Source organism: Dipodomys ordii, unplaced genomic scaffold, assembly GCF_000151885.1.
Source record: "Dipodomys ordii isolate 6190 unplaced genomic scaffold, Dord_2.0 Scaffold133, whole genome shotgun sequence".
NCBI lineage: Eukaryota > Metazoa > Chordata > Mammalia > Rodentia > Heteromyidae > Dipodomys > Dipodomys ordii.
This window is the reverse complement of record NW_012267349.1, coordinates 343,513-367,365: the sequence shown is the minus strand read 5'-3', so window position 1 is coordinate 367,365 and position 23,853 is coordinate 343,513. Positions and strand designations below refer to the sequence as shown.

Below are 23,853 nucleotides of genomic sequence, written 5' to 3'. Positions count from 1 at the left end.
GAATTCCTTGTTACTAGGCTTTAGGCATTTAGGCTGCAGGTGTAGCACTTTTATAGCATGAACAAGCTCCTTGAGTTTGATCCTCAACAACACAAAAACAAAAAATCTACTGGACATTTATGATTTTGATATAATTTCCAAAACATATGTTAAGTGGGCTGGAACTGTGTAATAATTAAATGTCATTTTTTAACAAATGGCAACCGTGATTGCTAATGTATTAGTGGAATTATGTAAATTTCTTTTTGTTTTGCAGATATACAAAACTAGGATATGCTGGAAATACAGAACCACAGTTTATCATCCCATCCTGTAAGTATTTTTTAATTAATTTCTTTTAAACAAATAATCTGATTTTAAAGATCTCCTTAATTAAGTGATTAAGGCAAACAATGGCAATCAATGATAGTGATTTTTTAGTGCTAGTTCTGGGACTTAAATTCAGGATCTAGGCACTGTCCCTGTGTTTTTAGTGCTCTACCACTTGAGCCACAGCTCTACTTTTGTTTTTGTGGTGTTTAATTGGAGATCCAAGTCTCACAGGCGTCCCTGCTCAGGTTGGCTTCAATTTCAGGTGTGAGCTACTGGTGCTGTTCTGACATTCAGTTTTTTAAACATGGTTTGTCAAGTTATAAATCTACTTTTCCTTTTGTGAGTCTGACTAGTTATTTCAGCTTTTTTTTTCTCTTTGCAAATCTTAGCAAGTATCTCTTTAAAAGAAAAAAAAAGATTTGACCATTAAGCAGGTTCTTGTTTTGAAGATATTGCTGACACTAATGTGTGGAGATAGTTATTAAATAGTACATTTCCAATATTACCTCCATAAAATTTATCTTCTGGCTTGCAGATAAGATTGTTTGCAGGATCTTTGTCTCTTGTCATCTCCAGTGAGTGCTCATATTTCTAATAAAGATGACATCTCATCTTAAGAGATGTTACTGTTATCTATTAACCATACAGTATGTGCATTGTTTTTAAAGTGTGTTTGGTTTTTCCTGTTCTAGTTAACTTTTGCTGACCATCACTTATTTTTCAGCTGTTTAAAAAAACTTATTTTTAGAGCTATTTTTATTAATATAGGCTGTACTTTGGCATCATTTATCATTTGACTTTCACATAATTCACATTTTTATAGATTACATGGTAGCACCTCATGACTTGCATGTCAGATGAATGACAAATCTTTTTTAAGTCATTGCTTTGGTAGTACTCTTAGAAAACTTAATTTTAGGAGTAATTATTTAGAATAAATTAATTTGAATAAATTAATTTGAATAAATTTTGGATATGAATTTTAAGAAAATAAGGAAATAAATGAGTGTGCAAAAAAGAAGCATTTTAGGTCTCAAAAGTGTTTTCATTTGTGAAGATACTAAACGTGAAAACTAAGAGAAGCACACTGTCAAATTTATACTGACAAGGGCAAGTTTATTTAGGATATATACATCCACATATGTACATATAAACATATACATACGCCTATTCACTCTCAGGAAACAAACCTACTGATGTTTGTACTTACTTTTCTGGTATGCTTTCTTATATTGGATTGTAGACTCTTCTTTACACAATGCGGAGTGGATTGTGAGACTGATGAAAGAGTGCATATGAATCTTCCCAGTTTAATTTTTAAAACTCCTGAAAAACAAGTGATGGTCAACAAAAGTTAGAACAGGAAAAACCAAAAACACTCTAAAAACATTAATGTAAAATATGTGAAATTTATGTAATCACCTAATCTCAACTTAAAAAAAGTGAGAGAAGGGCTGGGTTAGGAGTGATGGGTGACAAGGTTGTCAGACACCTTGTATTCATATACTGTTTGGTAGAATGGGAACTTCTTTGTACAACCACTTAAAGATAATAATAATAACATAAAGCAAATGAGGTTGATATCTCTTAAGATAAAATGTTATCTTTATTAAAAATATGAACACTCGCTGGAGATGACAAGAGACAAAGATCCTGCAAACTATCTTATCTGCAAGCCAGAAGATAATTTTTATAGAGGTATTATAGGAAATGTATTATTTAGTAACTAACTATATTCACACAGTGTCAGCAATATCTTCAAAACAAGAACCTGCTTAATGGTCATTTCATTTATATTTTATACATATTTGTTGCCTGTACTGAGGACAGGTTTACTTATCTTCACTTTTTCCATATTTTTTGATCTATTTAAAAATTTAGTGACAAATGTTGGCTTATTGGTGACATTTTTTTATGAGTTAGTGTTTGATTTTAATTCTTGGGTTTCATATTAGATTCTTGACTATACTTGTGTTAGTTTCCTAGAAGCTGCACTAAATTTCTAAAAATTGGCTTAATGAAACCTTAAGTTAAAATACTGGTTTAATAGAAACTTACAGTTTAGAATTCGAGAGGTGTACAATATAGCAGGACATTATATATAATGCAGCTTTCCTGCTTATGGCTCTTAGAGGAGAGCCCTTTGTTGCATCTTCTATCATCTAATGTTTGTTAGTGATCCTTTTTTGGTAGAGTAAGAACCCAATTTTCCATTTCTTGTCAACCCCCACCCCCAGTCCTGAATCTCTAGCCTCCATCTACATCTGCTGCCTGGTCCTGCCCTCAGCTGCTGAAGAATATCCCGGCCTCAGCTTGCTTGCTTGCTAAATCACCAACTGCATGTGGTTCTGGCCTTTATAAACCCTGCCCCATTAGAGGTAGCTGCTGCTCTTAGTTCTGAGGTAATCCAGGACAAGGCAGTTGCTGGCTGGCTAATAAAACTATTTTGTCACCCTTGTCCTTCTCCGTGGATTTTTCGACTCTGAGGTCATTTCAGTAGATGCATCATTGTAGTCTCATGGTTATCTTCTCTGGCTTTGTGTCTTTATCTCCTTCTTTACAGCCGAAGTCATGTCTTTCTTCAGATTTTCCTTTTTAATAAGGACATCAGCCGTAGGTATTAAGGAGCATCTTAATAACATCATTTTTAACTCAAAAGATGTAATTTCCATGCAAGTTGCCTACTGGGGGTTAGAGCTTTGACATCTTTTTTGAAGGGGCTACAGAATTTAATTTGTAAAAAATGTAATCTGTAACAATGTTAGTTATGTAATCTCTTAATTGTAGTATTTTGTGAGTCATTATGTATGATTATTTCAGAATATTGAAGTGTAACTACCATCTTTTCAGTTTGTGGCATTGCTTATGTTTTAAATGTTTGTCTTTATTTGAGGTCTTTATAATCTTCATCTAATGAGCCCTAGAATCTCATCAACATTAAATCTATTCTTTATTTTTATCTTTATGCCAAAATACCCATTCTCAGTTTTCATTTTCTGTCTTATGTGTATTTGGCAGAATGTTGAAAATTTTATTTGCCTACTGCAAGAAAGATGTTAATTTTTGATGTTTTTCCTCATTCAGTTTGCATTCTTTAGGTACAGTGTTCATTATCAGACATAGACATGACATGTCCACTGTCTCTTAATGATATGTGTGGGTATTTTGACCTGGCAAGCCTGTAGATATGGTTTAACTTTATTTAAATTTACTTAGTTGCTCAGGATATTAATTGTGAGTTTTCTGATGTCTAGGTATATTACAAATATATTGTCAGAGAGAATCAGTGACATTTAGAAGGAATAGATTGCATGTTTAGTTTTTTTTTCCTTTAATTATTTTCATCCTACTTTCAGAATATCATTGTTAAACCAAAGGAACTGCAGAAAGCCAAATAAGCATGTTTTTTCAGCTATTTTGAATGAAGAGCTGTTTAAACTGAAAAATATCAGAAATATATGATCTCATTTAAGAAGTACACTGAGGCTGAGGCCAGAGGGTGAAGAGTTTTGAGGCCAGCCTGAGAGAGATCATATCTCAAACAACAGTAGCAAAAGAGTACATGACAGGTTTTTATTTCTGGAACTATGTGCCAGATTTCTGAAGTTTTTTAAGGTGATTCGTTCTACGGATACTAATTTAGATACCTCTTTGTATATGTGATTAAGGTTTTACCAGATTTCTACTATATCAAATGATAATAAATTAGCCCATAATAATGAATTGGGTGCTTTTGAAAATTCTTGTACTTTTCCTTCTTTTGTTAGTGATCTTTTTCAGTTTTTAAGTACTGATTTTCCATCAGGCATATATGGATGTGTAATCTTATTCAGAATTAGTTAAGGTTTTTAAATTCAAATTTATTTTTTATGTAACTTAAACATTTCTAGATGAATACTTTTTGGCTTTTGTTATTTGAGACCTTGTCTCTGAGTAGAAGCTGATTTCTTTACGTTAAATGAATATTGTCATGGTCCTTATTAGGACCTTGGCACATTAGTTTGACAATTTAAATATGCTAGGTCTTGTTTATAACACTTCAGTGTGGGAGAAGTATACATTAAAACTGTCTCATTTCAAGTAAATAAAGTTTTTGAAACGTCTGAATATTATTTATTTTAAAGGTATTGCTATTAAGGAATCCGCAAAAGTAGGTGATCAAGCTCAGAGGAGAGTGATGAAAGGTGTTGATGACCTAGACTTTTTCATTGGTGATGAAGCAATAGAAAAACCTACATATGCAACAAAGGTATGTTTCTGTGTTTTAATAAATAACATTTCCGTTCAAAAAGTTTGTTCAATGATTGGGCCATCTGAGACTTTAATACTACTCTATGTTAACTATAGGAATTTCTTCTCTGTGGCTTTTACTTGCCTCAAGAACAGGAAACATTTTAACCTATTTAAGTGAATTACTTTTCCATACCCAGTAGATCTCAAGGCCCTCAGTGGGATTTTCGTTCTGTCATCTCTACATTGCCACATCTAGAGAAACTCTTATCTCTTTATTAAAACCCATTTCATTTGTCTACATTTTGAAACTAATACCACTTAGAAACAGTGTCTTTCCCCTTTTCTTTTTACTTATGTTGCATCTGTCTTTTTCATTAAGACATGGTTTATCGGGGTTTAAACTCAGGACCTTGTGTTCTTGCTTGTCTTGGCTTAAGGCTGGTGCTCTAGTATGTAGGTCTAGTATGTAGGTTTGTATAATATTTGTGACCATATGGCAGTTTAAAAGCAAATTTAGTAACACAGCTTTTTTTTCTGCCTTTCATCTGGGCATTATAAGTGTGTGTGTGTGTGTGTGTGTGTGTGTGTGTGTATGTGTGTGTGCACGCGTGTGCGTGGCGTGCGTGCGTGTGTGCGCGTGCGTGCGTGTGTGTGCACACGCTACTCCTAGCACTTGAACTCTGGACCTGAGAACTTTTCCTGATCTTTTTTGCTTGAGGCTAATGCTCTACCACTTGAACCATAAGTATACTTGCAGCATTTTGGTGATAATTGGAGATAAAGAGTCTCATGGACTTTCTTACTCAGGCTGGCTTCAGTGATCTTTGGATCTCTGCCTCCCGAGTAGCTAGGATTATAGGTGTGAGCCAAGGCATTGGTTTTGTCTTATTTTTTATATTTTCTTCCTCTTGTACTTCTTTTTTTCCCTTTTCTCATAATTTACTCATTAATGAACAACTATTAAGTGACCAACTAGTACTAAGTGCTATAAGAATATAGTCATAAATAAGTAAAATGGCTTTTCTGATTTTTTTTATTCCTATCTTCTGACTTCAGCAATTCAGCTATTGCTTTATTTTCCTCTTTGTTGTTCATGCTAAACTTCTGAATTTCAAATCATTTGCTCTTCGTTTAATCCAATTGTAATAAACTTATTTGTTCTTGATTTGTCTTTCATAGGTTTACTCTGTTGATTCTCTTGCTTTGAAATTTTCTTTCCTATTGTTACTGATTCCTCCTTTTTTCCTCCTTAAGTGTTAATATTACCTAAGTGCTGTCCTCATATTGCTTTTATTCTTCCTTTCTGTCCTTTTTCCTTTCTGGGTTGGTACTAGGGCCTTGTTCATTTAGGCAATCTATCACTGACTTGTATCTTTAGTCCAACTGTTATATTGTTTTCTTAAAGACTTTCTCTATCAGGGAGAGGGAGCCTTTTTTCTCCAAAGGGCCATTTGGATATTTATAACATTGACTTGGGCCCTACAAAATAATCACTGTAGGCAGGTACCAATGATTTCCTTAGCCTTATGTGGCCTCAGCAGACTTGATTTTTAGATTGTCTCATCTCCTTATCTAGAAGATCTTTCTACACCCCTTGCCCCCAACCCTCAGCACATATCTTTTTTCATAATTCCAGTATTTTGTTTTTTTTGTACTATTCAGTGTTTGTATTTTTTCTATTATTTCTCCTCACTTTACCTCATCTCAACTAAATAAGCAGATAGATAAATTAGCAAATAAATTGTGAGAGCCCTAGAAAACCAAGAACATTGCTTCTTTTAACACCAGTGTAGGTAAGACTTTCTCAGTTAAACCTTCCCATTTTTCTTCACAAGCCCTTTTGGTCATCGTGTTTCAGGAGCTATACTTCTTTCAAAAACTACAGAGTAATATTTGTTTGTATATACTTTCACTAAGAGAGTAGGTATCTGTGTCCTTAGTAGTAGTGCCAGTAGTTTGCATTTGGTTCATAGTAATAATTAATGAATGGATAATTCATACTTAGAACATTTAAATTTGTATTTTTCTTTATGATAAAATAAATGATATATTTATTTTCTTCCTTAAACTGGGAGTAGAAGTCATTTTATAATTCCTAGAAATGGTCAAGGAGGCTAGAGTAGGAAGTAAGTAATAATAGGGACTAAAACTGCAAAGTATCCCTTTGTTTATTCATTCTGCCATGGGTATTAAATATGTATTATGTTTGTGGAACTATATTCTATTACAGAAGATCACCAGTTTGCTCAGTGTCTTTGATATCTGAGCAACATTTTCATTGGGCTACCTACATTTAAAATTTTTCTATCTATCTAATGAACATTTCTGTTCATTAAGTAACTAGCTTCAAGCACTGCAGTATCCTCTGTGGAAAAAAAAAAAACAACCCTTAAATTGAACAGATATTTTTCTTTGCTGTTAAACAATTACCATTAGCATGCTGATTACCTGTTATTAGGTGGACTGTACAATTGCTCAAACAAGAATCAGATTGGACATTGTCACCTTCTCTCTCTCTCTTTCTTCCTCCCCTTCCCTCTGTCTATCTATTGAACATTTCTGTTCATTAAGTAGAGGATACTGAAAAAAAACCCTTAAATTGAAGAGGATATTTTTCTTTGCTGTTAAACAATTACTATCAGCATGCTGATTACCTGTTATTAGGTACTGTACAATTGCTCAAACATGAATCAGATTGAATGTTGTCACCTCTGTCTTGTTTTACATGGATTTTGTTTTGTTTGTACTTATATCCATCAAAATAGCTTACATTCCAGATTTTCAAACAAATGTCATTTAAAGTATTATAATGTGATTTATAGTTGAAGCTGATCTTTTAAGCTAGTACATCATGTAGTGTCTAATTGATGTTGAGTATCTCTTACGATAGAAATTAAACTCAGATTTTAAATACCTTGTAATATTCTTATGAATTTGCTATAATAAACTGAGGTGCCCTTAAACAGTTTTTAATGTGATTCTTTACAAAGATACCTTCCTTAAAAATTGTACATGCTTGATTTTAATGATTATTGTAGATATGTATTTAGCAAGTGTGTTTTATTTACTTTTGGTTTGTTGCATTATTTTGAGGCCAGGACTACCTATGTTCCAGGCACTTGTGGGCTCAAGCAGTCTTGCTGCTTCACTTCCCTAGTAGGTGGGACCATGGGCCTGTGCTACTACATCCCCTACCAAGTGTGTTTTACATATTAGGCTGCATAGTTGGAGTATTATTAAATTGAAAATTAAGGAAATTATTATACACTATGATTTTCATAGTCTTCATTTTAAATGAACTCAAATTTTCTATTTTTTAATTCTAAAAAATCTGTTTTATATTGACCTTTCATGTAAATGTTACAGTTTGTTTCATTTTGAGGTAATCATCTTAGGTTTTTCTCTGTAGCACCCAAATAAACACATTAGAAATAATTCTTTTATAAAAATTTTAGTATGCATCCCCTACAATGATATATAATATCATTGTCAGACATAGGAAAATATAATCTCTTCTAATACATGCTATTATTCTAATAACCCTAGCTTTTATTTTTTTTAAAGTTCTTGTTTTTGTTGATATTAATTTGGGGATTTTGTTGGTGTTATTTGTTTTAATAAATAGTGGCCAATCCGTCATGGTATAGTTGAAGATTGGGACTTGATGGAAAGGTTTATGGAGCAAGTCATCTTTAAATATTTAAGGGCAGAACCTGAAGACCATTACTTTCTTTTGGTAAGTACAAATTAAAATTTTAATGGAGATTAACTTTATTTATTAAAACAAATCTTATTTTATTCTCAGAATTATCTCAAACTCATAGTCCTCCTGCCTTAGCCCTTGAGGGAGAGGATTGGAAATACATGCCACTATACTGGTGAAGAAACTTAATGAGAACATTTTTATCACATGTATTATTGCTAGAGGATACTTTATCATTTATTAAACTTTCATATGAAAGACGATTGCACAAAGTTACGTCATCTTAAGACCATCTAGTTATAGGCTGTGGTAGAGTAATAAGTTACCAGGCACTAGAGCAAAAACATTGAAGAAATGGTAATTACTATATAATTATTAAGGTAGGGGCAGTAGGTAATTTTGTTACTCAGTTTTCCTCACTGGTATAAATATGCAAGAAAACAATTCAAGGGTGGAAGATTTTGTTTTCTTTTTGCCAATCCTGGGGCTTGAACTCGGGGCCTGGGCACTGTCCCTGAGCTTCTTTAATTCAAGGATAGTATTCTACCACTTGAGTCATAGCACCACTTCTGGCTTTTTCTGTTTATGTGGTAGTGAGGACTCGAACCCAGGGCTTCATGCATGCTAGGCAAGTACTCTACCACTAAGCCACACACATTCCCAGTCCTGGGAGGAAAACTTTTGACTAATAATTTCAGAGGTTTTACTTCTAGGCCTGTGGTGTGGCATGGCAGTGTATCCTGGTGTGGGAAGCATGTGGTATAATAAAGTAGCTTACTGCACAGCATGAGGAGGTAGAGGGAGAGGAGTTAAAGGGTCTAGTTCCAATATATACTCTAAAGGCATGCCTCCAGTAATCTTCCTCAAACCAAGGCCCCAATATGAATGGAATAGATTCTACTTGTCTATGAATTCATTACTGGATTAATCTATTGGTGATGTTAGAACCCTCAAGATCCAGTCATCTCTTGAAAGTCTTATCAGATGGCAACCAAGCTTTTAATACACGAGCCTTCAGGAACTATTTTAGATCGAAATCATCATAGTAATGTTCAGAACAATGTTGAAAATCTGTGGTACTTGTTTCTTATTATTGATAAACCTGTACTAGTTTTCTTCTTTTGAATAATAAATTTCTGGTATTTTTCTTTCTTGAAATAGTCACATTTAGTTTACTTATAAAACTTTTTAATCAAAGTAATGTGTGTTCATAGTTTGAAAAGGAAAATCCCTTTGTAATACTTTGAAACAAAACAGAATTGCACTTTTGCCTTTTCATATCTTTTAACTCTTAATTATGTATTTCCTAGAGGCAACAATTTTAATTTAAAAAATTTCCCTGGTGATTATTTTATAAATTTAAATGTTTATTATGTTTTTTTTTTAAATTAGGTAACATTTATTGGCTTCCTAGTAAGAATAAATTTATTCTCTCTCACATACAAAATGCCCTCCTCCCCCCAATAAATTTTATTATGGTGACTTGTAAGTACTGCTTAACCCTAAAGTTAAAAGAACATTTCTGTGGTCACCCATATCACTGCACCTAAATTCAACAATTAACGTTTTACTAAAATTGCTTCTTTTTTTTAATAGTTTAATTTTTATATATACTTACAATATATTTCATTCAATCTCACCTTCTTTCTTATTTTCCCTTTGCTGCTTCCCTCTTCCCAAAACAATTTCATCAGGTTTGTTTTTTGCAAACCATCTGTTCTAACCATATTCATCCTCTTTCAGAATGGATCTCAAAATTATTCACTCTGTTACTTTTTTTCTTTCCCTTCTCTTTTATTGTATTCTCCTAAGTAAGTAATTCCTTAGTTGGAGTCGTGTCCTGTATTTACTCATATATATGATTATATAACTAGATATGTATGGGTATATCAATAAATATGTATGTCTTTAAGGTCTAACTTCCACATGTGAGTGAAAACATAGGATACATTTTTTTTTTTGAGCTTGGCTTATTTCAATATGTCTTCTACTTATATCCATTTTCTTGCAGATGACATGATTTCATTTTTTTTTATGGCTGTGTGATATATGATAGTATGTATATACAGTTATTTTCTTTATTCATTTATTTGGCTGAGTCCAGTTTAGATATTGTGAACAGAACTGAAATGAGCCTAGTTAATGCAGATGTATTTGGAGTGTGTTGATTCACTCTCTTTCAGTTGTGTATCCAGTAATGGTATTGTGGAATCATAAGCAAGGTATATTTTGAGTCTTTGAAGAAATGAACTCCATACTGATTTCCATTATAGTTGTTCTAGTTTATATTCCTACCTACAGTGTATGAGGGTTTTTTTCTTCCCCACCCCCATTATCACCAGCATTTATTGTTGTTTGCCATTTTCATGGCTATCATTCTAACTGGAGTGAGATAGAATCTTTTTTTGTTTTTTTTTTTGTTGGTTGTGGAGCTTGAACTCTGGGCCTGGGTGCTGTCCCTGAGCTCTTCAGCTCATGGCGAGCACTCTACCACTTGAGCCACAGTGCCACTTCTGGTTTTCTGGTGGTTAATTGGAGATAAGAGATTTATGGACTCTTCTCGACTGTGCTGGCTTTGAACCATGATCCTCAGATCTCAGCCTCCTGAGTAGCTAGGATTACAGGCACGAGCCAACAGATAGATATGGCTGAGAATATTGAACATTGTTTTATATATTTATTAGCCATATGTATTTCTTTTTGTGAAAACTTCAGTTTACTTATCCATTTATTAGATGGATTATTTGTTTTCACTGTTTAGTTTTTAGAGTTCTTCATGGTTTATTTATTTTTTTTTGTTTTTTTTTTGGGGGGGGTCCGGTCATGGGGCCTGAACTCTGGTCCTGGGCGCTGTCCCTCAGCTCTTCAGCTCAAGGCTAGCACTCTACCACTTGAGCCACAGAGCCACTTCCGGCTTTTTTCTTTTTGCTTATGTGGTGCTGAGGAATTGAACCCAGGGCCTCAGGCATGCAAGGCAAGCGCTCTACCACTGTGCCACCTTCCTAGCCCTCTTCATGGTTTAGATAGTAATCCTTCCTCTGTTGAATAGCTGGTCAAGGTTTTCTCCCATTCTATGGGTTGACTCTTGGTTTTTACAATGCAGAAACTGTTTAATTTGATATAGTCCCATTTGTCAGTTCGCTTCCATCATCTTGGCAGCAATAGTCCTGTTCAGAAAGTAATCACCAGTGCCTATAAATTCAACAGTTAACATTTTACTGTAATTACTTTCTGATATCTATCATTTTTTTTTTTTTGGTACAGGGTTTTGACGTAGGCTCCTTCCTTTTGCTTGGCTTTTTTGGCTCATGGCTAGCAGACTTGTCTACCTGGCCTGGCTTTGAACTGAGAGCATTAGATTTCAGTTTCACCCTTGTGAGTAGCTAGGATTATTCATGTGAGCCTCCAGTGCCTGGCTCCATCTTGTTTTTGAATGACTTGAAAATGAATTGCAGATAGGAGTCATTTTTACACCCAGTGGCATGTGTATCATCAACTAGAGTTTATTTTTTTTCCTCCTTGTCTCTTCTTTTCTTCTCCCTCCCTTCACATTTATTATTGATGTTTATTTCATATAAAAGTGTGATACAGGAATCCAATTCTTTTTATATGAATAACTTTTACACATGTATAGGTATGCTTTAATTATAGTTTTATTTAGTCTTTGTGTCTATATTTGTGCTTGGAAATGCAGCTCTTTTTAGATAACATTTGCAGGAATTCATTTCTAATTTAGAAATTGCCTATAAAATTATCAGGATGATCTGATGTTATCTAACCAAAATGTTACTTAATTCAATAGACTGAACCTCCATTGAATACTCCAGAAAACAGGGAATATACTGCTGAAATAATGTTTGAGTCTTTCAATGTTCCTGGCTTGTACATTGCTGTGCAGGTAAATAAGTCCTACCTGTTTACACTTAACCTACAATTTAATTTGCTCAGGTTCTTTTGTCTCTGTCTGTTTTGATAGACTTATCTTTAGGTATATAAGATCACTCATTGCTCTTTGTGTCTTGTATATCATAAATACTTGTAAAATTTTGTTATGCCTAACGTGTACTAGTTATTCCACCTAAATGAAACAGCTACTATTCTACCCATGAGGGTTAGAGCTTTTATTAAAACTATAGCAAGTGTAATATCTGACAATAAAAATACTTTGTATTAATGATTCCTACTAATTACACTTCTAATTTTTATGTAAGGGACAAAAAACTTATTTATAGTGAGTCAAAGGCTCTTTGACTTGAGATCAGACAGTTTTATTTTTTAATTTCAGTAGGCAATACCAGTAGGTGATATATTTTTAATATATATATTTTTTATTGTAAAGATACTATACAGAGGGGTTACAGTTACATGAGTAAGGTAATGAGTACATTTTCTACCGAGCATTGTTATCCCCTCTTTTGTTTTTCCCCTATTCCTTCCCTCCCCGCAACTGTTTTCTCTCCCCCCACCCCAACCAAGTTGTAAAGTTCGTTTTCAACATAGTGTCTTGTATATCTCATTGTTACAATGGGTCAACCTGTATCCTTGTTTCAGCATTTTGTTATTTCCCTTCTCCTTCCCAAATTAGAAAAATGTATATTCAAGATGCAGGGCATCAGAATTAAATGCAGTGAAAATGGGGGAAAGAACATACAAAAAAAATTATCAACTACTCTAGCCATAAAAGAAATGCAAATCAAAACAACATTGAGATACCACCTCACTCCAGTTAGAATCAAGAACTCTAATAACAGATGCTGGAGGAGATGTGGACAGAAGGGAACCTTACTGCATTGTTGGTGGGAATGTAAACTTGTCCAACCACTTTGGAAAGCAGTATGGAGGTTCCTCAAAAGACTCTACATAGAGCTCCCCTATGACCCAGCAATCCCACTTTTGGGCATTTACTCAGATGATCACAAACAATCCCACATTAAAGCTACCAGCACAACTATGTTTATTGCAGCATTATTTACCATAGCTAAGATACGGAACCAATCCAGATGCCCCTCAGTAGATGAATGGATCAAGAAAATGTGGTATATATATACAATGGAATTCTATGCCTCCATCAGAAAGAATGACATCTCCCCATTTGTTAGGAAATAGAAAGACTTGGAAAAAATTATATGAAGTGAAGTAAGCCAGGCCCAAAGAAACATAGGTCCATGGTTTCCCGTATTTGCAATAACTAGTTTATGTCTGAGTCAAGCAGAAAAGGTCAGATAAGTTGATGTTAGGGGAATGAACCCCAAGATAAGTATTCAAATTTTTTTTTCCTTTCATGCGATTGTTTCTAACATATTTATAAGATGATTTCTTTGTTGCTTTGTATGTCCCCCCCCACCCCCCACGGTATAACCCATGCTTTCACTGTATTTGATGTTGGTAGAATTTGTGGAGGGGAAGGGCAAAAACAAATTGTTTAGGGATACAGGTGGACCCATTGCAACAAGGAGATGTACAAGTTGTTATGTCGAAAAACGAACTTTACAACTTTGGTGGGGGTTGGGGGGAGGATCTGATCGGGGGAGGAGGGGAGGATGGGAAGGGATGGGAAGGGGAAACAGAGGAGGCAACAATGCTTGATAAGAAATGTACTTATTACCTTGCTCATGTAATTGTAACTCCTCTGTACGGTATTCTCTCAATTAAAAAAAAAAGGAAATTCAAATTTGAAAATAAAATCACATAGTACATTAAAAACAATAGTGACAAAGATAAAACCTCTGTGTCCCTATTTTGGGGTTCATTTCGCTTAACATCATCTTATATGGTCATATGTACATAGCTTTAGAGCTTTTCTGCTTGTCTGGTAAGATTATCCTAGACATATACCAGTTATTGGAAATAAGAGAAACCATGGGACCTATGTGTCTTTGGGTCTGGCTTGCTTTACTTAATATAATTTTTTTCCAAGTCTTTCCATTTCCTCACCAGTAGGTGATACTTTATGGAATGACTATTTTAGTTTTTGGACCAAAAAGCTTTAACATATCTAATGCTACCTAAAATTTATTGTGTTTCCTTTTAAATGTTAGTCAAAATATTTGATAAACTTTATAGAAAGTAATTCCATCTCAAGTTGGAGGTCTTTTTTAGTTCTGAGCTCTAATAAAGTGGAGTTAGAGGAGATTCATTAAATTTTACTTTAGAATTTTGTATCTCATCTTTATACTAATATGCTATATATAATGAAGTTTATACTTGTTAAAAGTTTTTCATGAGAATTAGGAAAAAACAGTTTTTCCTTATTCTTAAGTAATAGGAAAATATTGTAAGAGCTTTAAAAATACTTTTACATTTTTATTAGTTTAGATAATAATGTAGTCATTCTTTTAAAATGATCCTAGGTTAAAACAGTGACCTTGTAGGTATCTTTTAGCAGTTACACTGCAGGTAGGTAAGATAAGGCCCATTTATGTCTGTTTTCAGTTATTAGCTATATGCCTTTTTTGAATCTTGGATTATAAGAAATTAGTTTTCAGATGCATGCTGATTGCTCATATCTGTAATATATTTGAGGATGATGATTCGAAGATAGCCCAAGCAGACAAATCCATTTCCAAAAGTAACTGGCAAAAAGCTGGACTTTGAGGTATGGCTCAAATAGTAGAGTGCCAGCTAATCAAGCAAGCTGAGCAAATATAAGGCCCTGAGTGTAAACCTTGGTATTGGGGGGTAAAATAAACAACCCCCCCAATCCAAAAAAAAACCCTGTATCAATTTTTTAATAATGAAAAATACTTTTAGAGAATAATTGAGTATTGTCTGTGCCAAGATTTCTTAATGGTATTTTATAAGTTTTACGTCCTAATTAAGTGATAGTATTTTGAAGTGTGCCAATGGTCATTTCAGCTAAAGAACTTGTTACATAGTTCCAAATGCTTGTTGTATTTAAAAATATTAAATCTAACTTTTAAAAGAATGATGCTTATTTATTGACTAATTTTGGTGGTGGTATACTTTTTTTTTTAATTTAATTTAATTTTATTTGTGAACATACTGTACAGAGGGGTTACAATTGCATGGGCAGGATAATGCGTACATTTCTTACCAAGCATTGCAGCCTCCTCCTTTGCCCCCAATCCCAATCCTTCTCCTTCCCCCGCCCCCCCCACACCGACGTTGTAAAGCTTGTTTTGGACATGACAACTTGTACTTCTCATTGTTGCAAGAGGTCCACCTGTATCCTTAAACAACTGGTTTTTCCCCATCTCCTCCACAAGTTATACTGACAACAAATACAATAAAAGCAGGGGTTATACTGTGGGGGAGGGACATACAAAGCAACAAAGAGATAATCTTATAAATGCGTTAGAAACACATGCATGAAAGAAAAAAACATTAAAATACATATCTAAGGGTTCATTTTCCTGACATCACATTATCTGACCTTTTCTGCTTGACTCATACATATACTAGATATTGCAAATAAGGGAAACCATGGGACCTATGTTTCTTTGGGCCTGGCTTACTTCACTTAATATAATTTTTTCCAAGTTTTTCCATTTCCTAACAAATGGGGCAATGTCATTCTTTCTGATGGAGGCATAGAATTCCATTGTGTATATATACCACATTTTCTTGATCCATTCATCTACTGAGGGGCATCTGGATTGGTTCCGTATCTTAGCTATGGTAAATAATGCTGCAATAAACATAGTTGTGCTGGTAGCTTTAGTGTGGTCTTGTTTGTAAACATTTGGGTAAATGCCCAGAAGTGGGATTGCTGGGTCATAGGGGAGTTCTATGTGAAGTCTTTTGAGGAACCTCCATATTGCTTTCCAAAGTGGTTGAACAAGTTTACATTCCCAGGTGGTGGTATACTTTTTACTTTTAGTTTGTTATAAGCCAGCCCATGTGAACTAAGTTCTGGCAGGTAAGAGCTATTAATATTTCTTGTTGTTCTTCCTCACGTTTTTGGTGTTAGCAGAAAAGTGGTCCCCAGTAAAATCTGTGAAGTTTATAAATATGGAGAAACAAATATGTTTTCTTTAATAAGATGTAGAAAGTAAGCAACTTTATTGAATTATGTGAAATTTATTTTGTGTATTTTTATCCTGTAAGTTCTTTATGTAAAATTGAATAAAGCACTTTGTTCTTATATTTGTTTCTTATTTCTTTTTGTTCAAGGCTGTGCTTGCTTTAGCTGCATCCTGGACCTCAAGACAAGTAGGGGAACGGACGTTGACTGGTACGGTAATAGACAGTGGAGATGGTGTCACTCATGTCATTCCTGTGGTAAGAAATTTTTTTAAATTATTAAACAGAAGGTAACACACCGAATTCAGTTGAAATTGCATGAATTAATACTACATTTAAAATTCGTTGTAATTATTATTTTGTCTTTTTTGCTTTTTTTTGGGGGATGGGGTTGCTAATACAGGAACCTGAACTAAGGGCCTGGGTCTTTTTCACTCATGGCTTTTTATTTATCATTTGAGCCACTTCTGGGTATTTTTGATATTTAATTAGAGGTAAGAGTTTCAGGGACTTTCCTGCCCAGGCTGGCTTCAAATCACAATCCTCAGTTCTTATCTTCCTGCAAAGCTAAGATTATAGGCTTGAGCCATTGGCACCCAGTCAAATTGTTAACATTGTATAAATGAATTCCAAAGTATACCTTTTGTTGTGGGTTTATGTTTTAATTAGGAAAATGATGATTTATACCTAGACATACAGTTTTATTAACTATGAAATTCACTTTACCAGTTGAGTTGGGTATATGTGATTGTGTGTGCATCATAATTAAGAGATTTCAGAGTGGTCTAAAGACTTAACTGTGTAGCACATGTAGTATAATTACTGTCACTACTATCTTGTATTAACTGTAGTACATGAACTTTAGTAAGGTTTGAATTTCTATTTTACCCAATAAAAAGCTCAACAAACTGAGCATTTAGTAAAACTGAGTATTTGGTAAGGCATATTAAGAAAAATGCATTAGATTAGATTGTCTGAAATACTGTTTGTCTGTCAAGGCTTTTGGTTTCTTAATAACATGTTAATTTTCTTGTTATGCCTGATGGATTCAAAGCTATTAATAGATTTTATATTCATTAGGTGGGAAGATAATGTACATATTTACATCAATTTGAAGGGCTATTTAAACACTCAGATTGAATGAAATTTAAGGAATGAAATAATTTGAACTTTTATTCATACTCTTACTTGTAGCTTAATGAATCAAACTGTTGAGGATAACATTCCCAGGATGACTGCTTTTGGGTTACATTCCTGATCCCTTCCTATCCATTTGACATCTGATGTGTCATAGTAGTTATTAATATTTTTTCTTTCTTTTTAAGTACTGGGAATTGAACCTAAAGCCTCGGGCTTGCTAGCCAAATGCTCTGCCTCTGAATTATACCTCCAGACCATAACAACTCGTATTTTTAATAGCAGTTTTATTGCAGATAATTCACATACATACAATTTGCATATTTGGAATATACAATTCATTGTTTTTGTGCTGGTCCTGGGGCTTGAATGCAGGGCCTGAGTGTTGTTGTTAAGCTTTTATGCTCAAGGCTAGTGTTCTGTCACTTGAGCCACAGCTCTACTTCTGACTTCAGGCCAACACCTTCACATCTCAACCTGCTTAAGTAGCTAGATTACAGGCATGAGCCCTTGTTGCCCAACTTGTTAGTGGTTCATTATAAACATCACTAGGCAGTTCCAGAAAAGATGGTTGTCTAGGACTGTATCTACTATTGGCTTCAGTACTCTTCTAAAGACTCACTTTGATGTTCTATGCTTGAAAACGTCTTTCACATGAATAATGAAAACATGAAATATTTCCCTTTGTGGTGTGAGCTTAGAGTTTATACTATCTACGTTCTTGAAGCCTTTTGGCTGGACGCTTGTCACTTGAATGGGCTGATTGGTTCTTTTGGGTTGTTTCCCTCATTATTGTGTAGGAGCTCCGCAAGGCCATTGGAGGGTATTCAGAGCATTTACCTTGCTTGTTTCTTCTTTATTAGGAGTATTGTCAAGTTGGTGAATGTCTAAAAACACTTATTTCATATAATTTATTCACCTTTCTCTTTGAGTTAGAGGATGAATTGAATCCTTAATATTCTTACTTGTTTTTGGTCTTTTGAGATCAACTCTGATTATCCCAAGTTGGCCTCAGACTCTTCTTAGCCCAGACTACTGAGTGCTAGAATTATAAACATGCACTGCCACCAATCCTTAGTGTTCACTCCTAGCATGTGAAGCTGTTTATAAGCTTTTTTCTTACTGAAATTTAGTTGTTAAATTACTCATTATAGTTCTGACTGATGTTGGTATATATATGTATCTGTTCTACAGAGTTAATAGCCAAGATGATAATTCACGAAATGCCTCAGGCTTGTGAATTAAAAACTTCATTAAGAAAGCAGTAACTACTTTTTAGGTTAATGATCACTTTTTTGTGTGACTATAATTTAAACTTTTTCTTAAAATCATAAAGGATTTAAAAATAATTCCCTATCTGATACAAAGTCTGTTATCTAAACCATTTGACATTTTTATAGTTTACTATTTCTTTTTTTTTGTCAGTCATGGGGCTTGAACTCTGGGCTTGGGCGCTGTCCCTGCGCTCTTCAGCTCAAGGCGAATGATCTACCGCTTGAGCCACAGCGCCACTTTGGTTTTCTAGTGATTTATTGGAGGTAAAGAGCCTCTCAGACTTTCCTACCTGGGCTGATTTTGAACTATGATCCTCAGATCTCAGCCTCCTGAGTAGCTATGATTACAGGCATGAGCCATTGGTGCCCGGCATAGTTTACTATTTCTATGTTATCTCATCTCATGGTTATAAACTATGGGAATAAATCTAAGTTGTTGGTTCTTATTCATAATTTCTATACAGTATGACAAATTCTATAATAAAATAGTTTGAGAAGGGCTGGGAAGGTAGCTCAGTGGTAGAGTGCTTGCCTTGCATGCATGAGGCCTTGGGTTCAATTCCTCAGCACCACATAAGCAGAAAAAAAAAGCCTGAAGTGGTGCTGTGGCTCAAGTGGTAGAGTGCTAGCCTTGAGCTGAAGAGCTGGGGGACAGTGCCCAGGCCCAGAGTTCAGGCCCCATGACCGGACCCACTCCCCCCCCCCAAAAAAAAAAAGTTTGAGAAAATGCAGTTAAAGGATAGAAATAAAAATTTTCTTTGATAAAGCATTTCTTGAGATGCAAATGCATTAATGAGAAAGATTCATGTTTTATGTTATAAGTTTCAAAATAATGAAAGTAAATTTGGCACCTCTTTCTCCCCTCCCAACCAGGCTGAAGGATATGTGATTGGCAGCTGTATTAAACACATTCCAATTGCAGGACGAGATATAACATATTTTATTCAACAACTGCTGAGAGATCGAGAAGTAGGAATCCCTCCAGAACAGTCCCTGGAAACTGCCAAGGCAGTAAAGGTAAATAGTAGTGATAAAACTATAATTCAGTTAAGAAATAAAATCATATGTATAAAAGTACCATGTAGAAATTTCTTAGGAGCAATATTTTCTTTTGCCAGCTAGTTATAAATAATTCCTCTTATTGATACTTGTTTTCTCTGTATGTTTTACAAGAAAATTATTTCAGAATCAGATTATCAACACTTTCTATAATCTTTCCATATTTCACACATGAGAACTTCCATAAGGATGTTTTAACAAATGAATTGATGTTTTTGTGATTATTAAAAATAATTACTATAGAATCCATGCATCTGAACTTATCATTGAACATTAATTAATTAATTAGGTTAGTCGTGGGGCTTGAACTCTAGGCCTGTGCGCTGTCCCTGCACTCTTCAGCTCAAGGTGAGAGCTCTACTACTTGAGCCACAGCACCATTTTCTAGTTTTCTATTGGTTTATTGGAGATAAGAGTCTCATGGACTTTCCTGCCTGGGCTGGCTTTGAACCTTGATCCTCAGATCTCAGCCTTCTGAGTAGCTAGGATTACAGGCATGAGCCACTGGTGCCTGGCTGATTTTTTATATTAATCAGCAGTTTTTTTTTTCTTTCTTTTTTTTTTTTTTTTGCTTATGTGGTGCTGGGGAATCAAACCCAGGGCCTCATGCATGCAAGGCAAGCACTCTGCCACTGAGCCACCTTCCCAGCCCCTAATCAGCAGTTTTTTAAAAGTATTTTTGTAATTGATTTATGGAACTATAATATACAGACAACATTTCGCTCAAATGAGTATAGAGGAAAAATGTGATATCTATGTAAGATATTTCATTAATTTTTATATATATAACTATTATTTGACATTACGTTTTGAATTTGTCATTTACCAACATGACTAAAATATTTTAGTAAGTCTCAACATGTTATGAATATGTAAAAGCAAGTCTGCTCTTATAAAAAATACTCATTTGCCTCCATGTATTTATTGGAATTTTCTTTTTATTAATAGCTTAGTCACGTAGATGAACTGACTACTTTGTAAGCAGTAACGTCAAGTGACTCCCCACAATTACCACAATCTGGTAATACAAAAACTAAAAAAGTAGGGCTGGGAAGGTGGCTCAGTGGTAGAACACTTGCCTTGCATGCTTGAGGCCCTGGGTTTGATTCCTCAGCACCACATAAGCAAAAAAGAAAAAAGCCGGAAGTGGTGCTGTGACTCAAGTGGTAGAGTGCTAGCTTTGAGCTGAATTGCTGAGGGACTGTGGGCGCCCAGGCCCAGAGTTCAGGCCCCACGACCCGACTGAAAAACAAAACAATACAAAAAACTAAAAAAGTAATAGGAGCACTACAATTTGAACTTCTTTAGGAAGTTAAATATTAAAAGCAAAAATAAAAAAATTCCAAGGATTTAAACTCTAGGGTTAAACTTATAAGGGGAGAGTGATCTTCTGTCTGAAAATCACTTAAGGAGCATCATTTTCATGTAATTTCCACTTGAAAGATTTGGACAAAGAGGGTAAGTAAAATAATTGTCTTATTTTTTGCATATTCTTTCCTTTTATATCTTTTCACAATCAATAGTAATACTTGCATCTTTATTGGACAGAATTATGTGTACAGTTATGGGAAATTATGAGTATTAATCAGAATTCTCTTTAGAGACAATACAGTAGGCTATAGATATATTTATATGAAAGGGAATTTATTAGGGGAATTATCTCACATGGTTAAGCTGTTCCATAAGAGGACAGCTCCTGTAAGAGGACCGGATTCAGGTTCAATGTCTCAGTCCAAATCTGTAGACTTCAAAACCAAGAAAAGTGATGGTATCCTTTATGTCTAAGTAGGGAGCATCTGTGTCCAGGGGCAAGACCGGAAGTACATACTAGCTTTTTGAATTATATTTTTGGTGTAAACATCCACTTAGAACATATAACCAAACATGCAATAATTCACCCTTGCAGATAATAGCAAAATAGAAAGGTATATATTTTAATTCTATTTTTCTTTGTTTCATTTAGGTCAGAATTTGTGTGGTTGTGATCAGTTTTTTTTTTCATTTGTGTATATTTTCTAGAACACAAGATTCATGATTACTAAAACAGTAAAAATGTTGAGTGACTTAAATGACAGTTTTAGGAAATAACACTAAAAGAGTAGACTTGACTCTTTAATCTTCCAAATCCTAAACATGTTCATATAGGAAGTCAGGAATTATGTATAGATTATGTATTTGTAGTACACATATCCTAAAAAAATGTGTTCCACTATAGCCTCCTAATTTTATATACTAAATGTGTTTTTTTTATTTGACTCTCATTTACAGATGCTCTTTTTTACTTATAAAACAAACTAAAAATACAGATTTTGTTTCTTTGTTTGCTTTTTAAGGAGCGTTATAGTTATGTCTGCCCAGACTTAGTAAAAGAATTTAACAAGTATGACACTGATGGGGCAAAGTGGATTAAACAGTATACTGGAATCAATGCTATCTCAAAGAAAGAATTTTCTATTGATGTTGGTTATGAGAGATTCTTGGGACCAGAAATCTTTTTTCATCCAGAGGTAAGTTGTTTATTATTTTCTAATGTAATTGCTTCAAAATATTCAGAACAAAGAATTAGAATATGTTCAGAGATAATTAATATCAAACTTTGAGTTAAATTTCTCAGGAAAAAAAACTTTTTTCTTTTAAAAGAGACTAAACTCAATATTTTTATACATATGGGAAAACAAAACTATTGTCACTTTAATATTATAGCTTTTGGAGTTATACCACTGAACAGCATGGCAAAAGGAGCTCTTAATATTTATGATCCTTTAAAATATTCAAAAGGCCTTTAGTCAGGATCCCACAAGTATAAAATAGCCATTATGAAAACAATTTTCAATTGATTGTCATAAAGTTATTTACTAGTTAAACTGTCTTCTATCAATATGAAATCTTAGCAACATAAAGGCTGTATTAAATTAATATTGAGCCCCTGTGGCTCAAACCTGTAATACCAGCTACTGAGGAGGCTGAAATCTCAGGATCGCCTTTCGTCTAGAGTGGCGAGTCTGTGAGACTCTTATCTCCAATTAACTACTAAAAAGGTGGAAGTGGAGCTGTGTAGCCCAGATAGTAGAGTGCTCTCCTTGAGGGAAAAAAAGAATGCTCGGTAACAGTGACTTGGTCCTGAGTACAAGTCTCAAGACTGGCAAAATAAAAGAGAAAAACTACATTAAATTAATGGAAGACATGCTTTTAATAATGAAAATTATTCTGGTAATTTAATATCAGAAAATCAGCTTTATTGATGCAATAACAGTAAATGCTTTCTGTGCTTCTTTAGTATCAAGAACAGTTAATTTTTTGACTGTGGGTATGGCTCAAGTGGTGGATTGATTACCTGCCCACAAGTGAAAGGCCCAGAGTTCATACATCTACACCACCAAAAAAAGGGAGCACTTAATTCTTCAGTATATATTCACTTAGCAAATACCAAGGGGATATCATTTTATGATCTCAGATTAAGCAATGAGTATTCAAAGGTAAAAAAATGATTTAATCTTTCTCTTATTGAGGGCAAAGAATAAGATGTATTGTTTAAATAGGTATAGTGGCTTTAGTGCATACATGTATCTGTTAAGGGCATAAAAACAGAGAACATCTGAGTCTACTTGGGAAAACCAGAGAAATTTCTCAGAGGTAATAGTTAAATTTAGATCAGCTGAACTGTTGGATAGTTTTTTCTAGGCATGCATGTTTCTGCCAGAGTTGATGAGCTGAGCAAAGTCCTAGGACATTAGACAAGTAGATAATAGTTAGTTACAGAGGTACAGTGGAAGATAAATCCAAATCAGTATTTGTGGACTATATCATGAGGAATAAATGCACTGCTCAAGGGAGCTTGTTGGATTCCAGTTATGCAGAAATCTTCAGCATGAAAGTGACATAGATTTATGAGCAGGATTATAAAGATTATTCTGGTAGCACTTGGTTGGTTACATAGGAGGCAAATAGTTGCAGTATTTTAGATATTTTCTGTAGGGCATTGAGATGAAGGAAGGAGGTGCGAAAAAGGAGATTGAATATGATTTAGTAATTACTTCAGTGTGAAAGGAGTAAATATTAAGAATCTGGTGATTCAGAGGTGTTTATAACTTCTTCAACTTTGATGTGCTATCCAGTCAAATAAAGAATTTTGAAGATGAGGACCAGATGAGG

The 23,853-nt window shown here is 34.3% G+C and overlaps 1 protein-coding gene across 1 annotated transcript in view; it reads left to right on the top strand.

Annotated features, from left to right (window-relative positions):
* Window positions 1–223: 223 nt before the first annotated feature.
* The window catches only part of Actr3 (ARP3 actin-related protein 3 homolog (yeast)), a 47,510-nt gene continuing 23,880 nt past the window's right edge, over window positions 224–23,853 (top strand). Inside the window, exons 1-7 of the mRNA XM_013030819.1 lie at window positions 224–312; window positions 4,437–4,561; window positions 8,171–8,281; window positions 12,051–12,146; window positions 16,382–16,489; window positions 19,516–19,659; window positions 22,035–22,208. Coding sequence (XP_012886273.1) covers window positions 4,490–4,561; window positions 8,171–8,281; window positions 12,051–12,146; window positions 16,382–16,489; window positions 19,516–19,659; window positions 22,035–22,208 — 705 coding nt within the window. The 5' untranslated portion in view covers window positions 224–312; window positions 4,437–4,489. The remainder of the gene's footprint in view (window positions 313–4,436; window positions 4,562–8,170; window positions 8,282–12,050; window positions 12,147–16,381; window positions 16,490–19,515; window positions 19,660–22,034; window positions 22,209–23,853) is intronic.